The 10,275-nt window shown below is 46.9% G+C and overlaps 1 protein-coding gene across 1 annotated transcript; it reads right to left on the reverse strand.

Moving 5' to 3' along the window:
- Positions 1-4,444: 4,444 nt before the first annotated feature.
- Positions 4,445-7,937, reverse strand: EEF1A1 (eukaryotic translation elongation factor 1 alpha 1). The gene is made up of 8 exons (XM_044288738.1): positions 7,792-7,937; positions 6,647-6,821; positions 6,267-6,446; positions 5,821-6,117; positions 5,593-5,743; positions 5,241-5,497; positions 4,930-5,164; positions 4,445-4,844 (listed from the first exon to the last, which is right to left on the reverse strand). Exons 2-8 carry the CDS (start codon positions 6,788-6,790, stop codon positions 4,720-4,722), a joined length of 1,389 nt encoding a protein of 462 aa, XP_044144673.1. The 5' UTR covers positions 6,791-6,821; positions 7,792-7,937; the 3' UTR covers positions 4,445-4,719.
- Between the last annotated feature and the right edge of the window lie 2,338 nt (positions 7,938-10,275).

A 10,275-nucleotide genomic window follows, 5' to 3' on the forward strand; every position in this document is an offset into this window, starting at 1 on the left:
GTGATGCTGGATGTGATGGAGAGTAACTTCTGGTGCCCTCTACATATTGCGGTAAGGCAAACCATGTCATTGCACTTATTGCAGCTGTGTTTACTCTCACTCTGCTGTATGTAACCTGGTGTTATGCCGGATGTGACAGCGGTATAACTTCCAGGTCAATGATGATGCAGCACTCAGTCTGCAATTTTTGCCCTATGCTTGCCTAGAGCAAGTAGGGCAAACAGTGCTATTGCATTTACCAGAATTGGGTTTACTCTATTGCTGTATGCTACCTAGTGTTGTGAAGGTGACATGACTTCCAGTTCAGGGTGATGGCAGCATATTGCGCCGTCTACTTACCAAGGTAAGGCAGACAATGTCAGTGCACCTATCACAGCTGTGTTATCTGCTGCTATATATCACCTGGCATAGCTGCTATTCTCTGGGATATCTCGTCTGGTTCCCCTGCGATGCAGAGAAAATCTTAGAGCACCCTGCTAGAATCTTTTGGGGCAAAAAGATCTTCAGAGTTCAAGCCCAGCCATAATTCTTCAGATCTTTGACACAAGGCATTTGAGTGTGCAGATGGGGGTCAGACATGAAAATCTCTCTTCTTTATATTGGGTCTCCTCAACAATCCACGCGAGTTCAGGGAATTCCCTCCAGATACCCTTTTCCCCAACACAAACAAGAATCCAGTTATGGGTGGACCGGGAACTTAAAAGTGGCCCCGTTTTGTCCAGATTAACAGAAAACAGGGCAATAGAGTTGAGTTCAAGAGGACACCTGTGGCCATTGACCAAGTGCATAAGTACCTGATGCTCCCAGCATTAATGCTAAGAGAATGAGATTTGTACTTATGAAACTGGCAGACCTGTTGTATGTGCACTTGGTAGCTGAAGTCATCTGTTGGTCCCAGGTTCATGTGTCTGCATTGCTGAGAAAAAAAGTTTTAATATATGTAAATGAGCCTCTAGGAGCAATGGGGGATTTGCTGTTACACCTAGAGGCTCTGCTTTCTCTGCAACTGTTGCGTCCAGGTACAAATCTGCTGACAGGTGACCTTTAATCTCCTCCAGGGAATTTTTGGAAGAGGCAGTATTAGAAGTGCCACCCTCAGTGAAAGGTTTCTGGTGAAGATGAAATTCAAAATTAATTCTAGTCCATCAGTCATGGTGTTTTTGGAGAAAAGTTTTCTGGACACAATACATTTCACGGATGTCCACCAGGATCACAGCTAGTCCCAACTCAGGAGCCGAAATACCTAGTTTAATCATAAACTCCCATTAACCAAAAAGTTGTCAGCGAGAAGAGACGCAACCCTTGGGCCCCTTTCACGAATGCATTTTCCAAGTAGGTGCAATGCGTGACATGAACACCATAGCAACTGCAGTGAATCATAACCCATTCATTTCAATGGGTCTGTGTACATGAGCGTGGTTTTTCACGCATCACTTCTGCGTTGTGTGAAAATCGCATGTTCTATATTCTGCGTTTTTCACACAGCCCTGGCCCCATAGAAGTGAATGGGGCTTCAGTGAAAAATTCATTGCATCCACAAGCAAGTGCGGGTGCGATGCGCTTTTCACTGATGGTAAGATGTTTGTAAACCTGTTTATCACGCACATGAAAAACGTACTGCACTCTGAATAAAACTGAACTTAAATGCAATCGCAGACGAAACTGACCGAACATGCTTGCAAAATGGTACGAGTTTCACTGAACGCATCCGGAGCCAATCTTTAACGCTCATGTGAAAGAGACCTTACTCTCATACAGTCCCATTGAAACGAATGGGTCAGGATTCAGTGCGTGTGCTATGCGTTCACATCACGAATCGCACATGAATGGAAAACTCATTTGTGAGATAAATCACCTCCTCTTATGCCACAGTCTTTTGTTTGGTCATGAAAAAGTTAGATCTCAGAGCTTTCTCAATAACTGCAATACTTATAGGCCATGGCTTGACAGAGGTTACTATTTTGGCAACTTCTGGCCAGCCAAGTAACAAGCAGCCATTTTGGTATTGAGGCCTAAAGTACAGGCATCTTAATATAGGTTGCCCATCTTCTGACAATGTGATACAGTAGTTTTTCCTAGGCCAACATGACTCACTTGTACTGAGCTACTTTCACACTGGCGTTTCTGGGTCCGCATGCGAGATCCGTTTCAGGGCTCTCACAAATGGCCCACAACGGATCAGTTTAGCCCCAATGCATTCTGAATGGATAAGGATCTGCTCAGACTATCAGTTTGCCTCCATTCCGCTCCGGAGGCAGACACCAAATCACAGCTTGCAGCGTTTTGGTGTCCGCCCGACGAAGCAGAGCCAAACAGATCCGTCCTGACTTACAATGCAAGTCAATGGGGACGGATCCGGTTTCACTGACACAATATGGTGCAATAGAAAACGGATCCGCCTCCCATTTACTTTCAGTGCAAGTTAAAACTGATCCGCTTGCATTATCATAGTAATGCAAACAGATCCGTTCTGAATGGATACAAGCGTTTACATTATAGGTGCGGATCCGTCCGTGCAGATACAAGACGGATCAGCAACTAACACAGGTGTGAAAGTAGCCTTACAGTGCTACAGGCAGTGCCCACTTGTGATTGGCTGAAAGACCAATTGGCCTCCTACTAGCGCTGGGAGGAAAATGGCTTCTTTGAGCACAAGAGTGTGGATTTTTATATTTATTCAACATAACATGGTTCATCAATTTCCAAACTTTCCGCAGATTATATGCAAGACCCTGCTTTAGCCTTTGTTTTTTCTGTTTGGGGACCATTGATCCACCCACCAGTTATCCATAAGATAGCCTTTACAGTATTTTCCAGTTGCAATGGCTGTCCCAGAACATAAACTACACTACTGTATAATGCAACTTTCACACTAGCTTTTTTTTGCTGAACCCGTCAGGGCTCAGCAAAAACGCTTGTTACCGATACTACAACCATCTGCATCAGTGCTGAACACATCCAGTTGTATTATCTTTAACATAGCCAAAATGGATCAGTCATTAACTCCATTGAAAGCCAATGGGGGATGGATCAGTTTTCTATTATGGCAGATTGTGTCATAGAAAAACGAATCTGTCCCCATTGTCTTGCATTGGGGGGGGGGGGTGTGTCACGATGGATCTGTCCTGATTAGTTTCCCAGAATGGAAAGCAGAATCCATATTGCAGTTTGCTCTCCGGTCTAGGGACGCAAAGCTTTTTGGAGCAATCCATTCTGTTCAGTTTTGTCCCCATTGAAACATTTTTTTCTGGTATTGACCCCCTATGACGGTTCTCAATCCTGGAAGACTTAGTGTAAAAGTACCCTAAAAGGGGCTTTAGCTTAGTTTTTGCACTTCCTGTATGTAAGCCCTAAAGAGCCAACTGTCTAAAAATGGCCCATACAGAATGAGTTAACTAAACCAGACATCTGGCAGTTCCCATGACATTTTGCACAATATTACATGGAGCATGGACATTGTGCCTCACACTGGCATAACACAGAAGCAATTTAGCACAAGCGGGTATGGCCGCGCCAGCATCTGCAGCAAGCTGCTCTGGTACAAATGCTGGCTGTCGGGCAGACCAAAAAATGTTGTATGCAACGGTTTTGACCAGGCGTGAAGCGGCTGGATCTATGCCAGACCTTATTAAAGTCATGGGGATCTGGTGTAGAAATCCCAGTGGGGCAACTAGCTTTTTACAGGCCACACAATTGCATGGTATAGCCATGTGTGGCTGCTCTGCACCTGCCTGTACCTTGCAGCAGCAAATTGTGCCAACCCCACCATACACAAACTTGTGTTAAAGCAAGTATCTTTACCTATGTCCCCACAATACCAAACGTACACAAGAACTCTCAACCCAAACACGGAAGCAGTCCTAAATGCGAGTGGCTAGTGGGAAAACACTGTAAAACTTATCAGTTTTGACATAAGCAAATTGAGGTATAACCCTGTAGGGCAGCCCCCAATGATACCATGGGTGCTTTTTTTTCACCCCCACCCAAAGCGAGATTCCTTCTCCCCGCTCTGATTGGATTGCACTCACAGCCAGAGAGGAGACGCCCACAGAAGACTGCATCTCCTCCCCGTTGCGAGTTTAATGCTCATTATAATACAGCTCGCCAAATTGGGGGGCACGGCAACACCATAATTAGCCTGTCAAAAATGATTAAAGGTCCTCTTTTGCACATGGGTACACTGACATATCCAACACCAAACCATGAAGAAGAAAAAAAAAAAAAAAAATTACGAACCAGGGCCTCACCAAGGACCTTGGTCATTGCAAACCCATAGTATATCCAATGCAATCTAAATATGAATGTGCTGGTTGCCCAAGTGCTACATGCCATAAGAATTCTTGGGGTACATGCCTCCTAATCAGTCACTGAATAATAAGCTACATTATGCTTTTCAGGTATTAAAGTTCTCAAACAACCCCCACTGATGCAGTCCACACATTTATTTCTCATTAACTTTTAATGGTCTCAAATTTTGGTGACAGATTTTGGTCAAGTTGTTTCCACTTAAAAATTACTGTTTTTAAAACACTAATAACTTAAACTGCCACAAACAAAATGGTCCACAGACATTCCTTTCCTTCTGAAGCTTTTACGATGCATTGTAATCATTAACCAGTCTTTTACTATTAAACTGAAATAGCCAATTGAAACAAACAGTTCTGAGACCGATCTTCCACCGCTGGTTAAGACTGAGGTGGCACTGGGTTTTTGGAATATTCATTTGGTTTTCTGGGCCTTCTGAGCAGACTTTGTAACTTTGCCTGCACCAGGTGCCTTCTTCTCCACAGCCTTGATGACTCCAACAGCAACTGTCTGCCTCATATCACGCACAGCAAAGCGTCCTAAAAGGAAAGATCGTGTTAAATGTCATCTAACATGTAGGGTGTCAAGACCAAATGCAGTTCACAAAACGACAAGTGTACTCACCAAGAGGAGGGTAGTCAGAGAAGCTCTCCACACACATGGGTTTGCCTGGGACCATTTCAACAATGGCGGCATCACCAGACTTCAGGAACTTGGGGTTTTCTTCCAGTTTCTTACCAGAACGACGATCGATCTTCTCCTTCAGCTCTGCAAACTTGCAAGCAATGTGAGCAGTGTGGCAATCCAGCACAGGTGCATACCCAGCACTGATCTGGCCAGGGTGGTTCAGGATAATAACCTAAACACAAGGGCGTTAATGGTGAAGTTCAGATACAGATGTACATACCAGTAAGACGGTTGAACAACTCAAGTACCTGGGCGGTGAATCCAGCAGCTTCAAGGGGTGGGTCATTCTTGCTGTCACCAGCAACGTTACCACGACGGACGTCCTTGACGGAAACGTTCTTTACGTTGAAACCAACGTTGTCACCGGGCAGAGCCTCGGTCAGAGCTTCATGATGCATTTCCACTGACTTTACTTCAGTTGTCACATTGACGGGGGCAAAAGTAACCACCATGCCGGGTTTCAGGACACCAGTTTCCACACGACCGACAGGTACTGTACCAATACCTAAAAGAAAGAAGAGTTATCAGGGTATCCGGTCTATGTGTAATCAAGCTGGCTGGTGTCAGTTTCAAAGTTGAGCCTAGGACGCAATAACTTACCACCAATCTTGTACACATCCTGAAGAGGCAGACGAAGGGCCTTGTCAGTGGGGCGGCTTGGTGGCAGAATGCAGTCTAGAGCTTCAAGCAGGGTAACTCCACAAGCCTTTCCTTCTTTACGGGTGACATTCCATCCCTTGAACCAGGGCATCTAAAGAAGAAGGACCATTAGACATCTACACTCAGACTACCACATCTCACCTCAGATGACAAAGTCCCCTGACTTACGTTAGAACTGGGCTCAAGCATGTTGTCACCGTTCCAGCCAGAGATGGGCACAAAGGCAACGGTATCTGGGTTGTATCCAATCTTTTTGATGTAAGTGCTGACTTCCTTTACAATTTCATCGTATCTCTTCTGGCTGTATGGTGGTTCAGTGGAATCCATCTTGTTAACACCAACAATGAGCTGCTTCACACCCAGGGTGTAGGCCAAGAGGGCATGCTCACGGGTTTGTCCGTTCTTTGAGATACCAGCCTCAAACTCACCCACGCCAGCAGCAACAATCAAGACCGCACAGTCAGCCTAGAGTAAGATAAGAAACCAAGGAGAATTTTAATATACAAAACACATTGCCGCATGCTTGCCGTCGATGAAGATCTCATAAGGCACCCCCCTAAAAAAAAAGTCCCACTTTGAGAGATGCACCAGGAATAACGAGCTGTGCCATTTACCTGAGAAGTACCAGTGATCATGTTCTTGATGAAGTCTCTGTGTCCAGGGGCATCAATAATGGTGACATAGTACTTGCTGGTCTCAAATTTCCATAGGGAGATATCGATGGTAATACCACGCTCACGTTCAGCCTTCAGTTTGTCCAAAACCCAAGCGTACTTGAAGGAGCCCTTGCCCATCTATGGATAGAAGGAGACGGTCAGCCATCTCAGTACCAGATGAGAGACCTGGCACCACATAGAGCAATGACAGATTTATACCCTACAACACAGGTGCTAGATTCCTAGGACTTATCAACCTGAACTTGAGAAGGTAAGGCAGACCTGCCTCTAAATAATGTGCTAAATATTACATTTCAGAGTTAAACCAGACATCTTACCTCAGCGGCTTCCTTCTCGAACTTCTCAATGGTACGCTTGTCAATGCCACCGCATTTGTAGATGAGATGTCCAGTTGTTGTGGACTTGCCAGAATCTACGTGTCCAATGACGACGATGTTGATGTGAATCTTTTCCTTTCCCATTTTGAGTGTTTAGATGGTTGGCGATGGACACCTTTAAAAAATAAAAGTTAATTTAATAAAAATTTAAAAGATAAATATATAGTACGAAAATCAATAAGTCTAAGAAAAATTTTAAATATAATTAAAAAAAAAAAAATCTAAATACAAGTTGATAATTACAATCAATGCAGCAGGATACCTCACACTAGGACCTGCCCAGTCACACCGCCATAAAACACCACACCCACATGGACTGAAAACGCAGAATCCTAAAAAAACTGGGTCTTGTAGAGATGAAGGCGGCGCCCCCGTCCACGAGCCCCGCACGCGGCTCCCCGGCTTCTTTGTCTTGTGCGCCGTGACTCATCGTCCTCCATCTTGTGGAAGAGGAAACCCGCTCAGCGGCCGCCATCTTTACATTGTACACGGCGCTGATAGCTGCCGGCGGAGCACAGTGCGGCTCCGGAATAATCCGCCCTGTAAGTACACCGGCCAGACACAGGGCAGGGCTGCGGCAAGCCACATGTTAGCTGCTAGAATACCGCCACCAGAAACGTATGGTAAGCGCACCCGCCTGCCGGCAGCGCCTCCGCCTTCTTCACCAGTCAGCACGGGGATCCCCCCCACACACATAACGGGGGATCCGCCAGTAAAAGAACCAACTCAAAATAGATCCAGAGGTCAGTCGGCAAGCCTCGCTACCCACAGAGGCCACGCCGGCAGACCGCCACTAATATACCGCTCACGGAGAAAATCCGGAAATAAATACAGTACCGGCAGCCTAGACCGGACACCTGTAAACGGTAAGCGCGCCTCCGATACACCGGATGGCTCCGATGGTAAAGATCCCCAGTGGATTCCAAGTAGGCCGCGGATCCAGCACGCAGGGCCAGGCGCCGCTCCTCAGTAAGGAACCCGCCCTCCATAACACATCGCTCCATCGAGCCCGTCAGTAATAACCATCCAAGCGAAGCCACAAGGCCTGATGCACACACCGCGGCCTTAACAGCGTCTCTTCTTACCTTGTAAATTCGCCGCAGACCCGGTGAGGAAGAGATCGAAGGCGGCGGGCGTCACTGTTTTATAGCAACCTGGGCGGAGTTTGCCGATGACGTCACGCGGCCCAGAATTCCCGGGTGTTGAGGCGGAGAAGTCTGGTCCCTCCGAGAGGGGGGCGGGGGCGCTAATGACTGGCGTGTGGAGAACTTTCACGTATTACTAGTGGTAGTAGAGCAAGTTCAGTGAACTGAATCCGTGTATCACGTGCACGGCCCGTAGTGTTCCGTAAGCAGCCGCATAGGTTACAGGGGTGTGCGCGAAGCTGTGCCCTGTCACCTCAGACGCCATTACACGTGTGCTTGACCAGCCGGGGCTCATGTGATGGCCGCTCTGGTCACACAACAGCCGCTTCCATTGTGTTAGGCTAGGTGGACTCTTCACGTCAGCGTGTTGGACGGTCATAGTCCATGCTGAGTAACCGGCGGCGAGCCCAGACATGCCTGAGCCGTAGACTGCGCGGGGCGGCCACACGTGGGCACGTAGTGGATGTGGCGAGCGCGCGCACTTGACCTACCCAGCCTGCCTGTGTCACATGGAAGCTTCTGGCTCATGCTCGGCCCCGGGTGCCGCACTCCTATTCGGGCCACCTCACCTGACAAGAATAATGGCTGTACACCTAGATATTCTCTGTAGCAGGGATACATAACTGTTGCTGTGCTGAGGGCCATAACTAAACATAAAGGGTATAACTATTAGACCCGTGGGGGCCCTGTACCCCCTGCAATGAATGGAGCTGCAGTTCTGATAATTTAGTGCTGGCTAGACCTTCCAGCGGTCCCCTCGGGTGCGCTCTCCATCACTTCTGTGTGGTCTCCTTGCTCGCCCGGCTATTATCGGAACTCCCATAGAAGTGAAAGGAGCGTGCGCATGTGTGGTACACCCGCCTTTGCTGTGGGGGCCCCAGCCTGGAGATCGAAGTGGGTCCCAGAGTCGGGACCAGCACCCACCTGACATTTCTGGCATAGTTTAGCGAAATGCCACCAGTGTCATAGATGAGACAGCCCCTTTAATCACAGTGCAGATTTTGTATCATTTTGTCATATCCGGTACATGAGACGTGTTAAAGAAAGCCCCTTGTTTTAGCTTAGAAAATTGCACGTCCGCAACGTATCACAGTTGCGGTAAACATGAGACTTTAACAGACTTCACCCACACGCTTCGGAAAACTTTCGGCCCCTAAATTGATCTGTGGATTTGAAACCCGCACATGCATGGTGTGTCTAATGTCATACGGCATTCTAGGTGCATGCGTTATGAGACAGTTTTTAGGGCCCATTTCCCCTTTCTGTCAGAATTATCTCTAGTGTGTTTATGACATTGGATTTTTTTCTACAACAAATCGTAGGTGCTTAAAACAGTATGTGCAATATCGTGCACCAAAATCATTGTATGTAAACCCAACCTGAAGGTGCCGTATACATCATTGGAAGAATTCGTGCAACCATCAACATCCTCGATGGCCAAGAGTCCCTTCTGACCGGAGCAAATGTCTTTGGCCTGGTTGGAAAATCTTGGTGGTGGTCAGCGAAACTACTTGTGTATGGCTTGAGTGGCCAATTCAGGCGATCATTTGGCATTTTGCTCAAGGACCAGGTAGTCTTTTTTTTTTTTTTTTTTTTTTTTTAACAAAATTGACTTTGATCAGCTAATTTAGGCTGGCGTGTGGCCGGTGGGATCAGTTACATGGTCCTACGGACTATTGATCAGTGGGAATGCGAGGATATTCCCCCATTGTCTGATAGGTGTGGGTCCCACCTCTGGGACCCGCACCTACACCGAGAACGGAGCCGGGAGAGGGGTGGCTGGACGACCCACCGGGCCAGTGCTTGGCTATTTTCAACGGCCCCATAGAAATGAATGGAGGGCGGATGCGCAGTGTACCCTCCACCACCTTTCCCCGATCCGTTCTTGGTGTAGGTGCGGGACCCGCACCTATCAGACAATGGGGGCATATTCTAGCGATCTGACCCCATATTCTGTGATGGGAATACTCCATTAATATTGATAGCCTGTCCCTACTATAGGCAATCAATATCTGATAGTTTTTTGTTTTACCTGAAAAACTGCAAGAGCTCCAGCATGCTGCGTTTCTGAAAAGAAGCCAGAAGGACAAACAACTCCTCCTAATAAACAAAACCGCCGGTGGCAACAACGCTTGTATGTCCCGTGTTTGACATTTCCCATAGATCTTCAGCTAGTATCTGGAGGTGGCGTTTTTTTTTTTTTTTTTACCGTCTTTAAAGAGAACCTGTCACCAGGATTTTGTGTCAAGAGCTGAGCACATGTGTTGCTAGATGGCCGCTAACACATCCGCAATATCCAGTCCCCATAGCTCTGTGTGCTTTTATTGTGTAAAAAAAACGATTTGATACATATGCAAATAAACCTGAGATGAGTCCTGTCCCTGACTCATCCTAGGAACAGGACTCCTCTCAGGTTAATTTGCA

Source organism: Bufo gargarizans, chromosome 4 (genome assembly GCF_014858855.1).
Source record: "Bufo gargarizans isolate SCDJY-AF-19 chromosome 4, ASM1485885v1, whole genome shotgun sequence".
Lineage (NCBI taxonomy): Eukaryota > Metazoa > Chordata > Amphibia > Anura > Bufonidae > Bufo > Bufo gargarizans.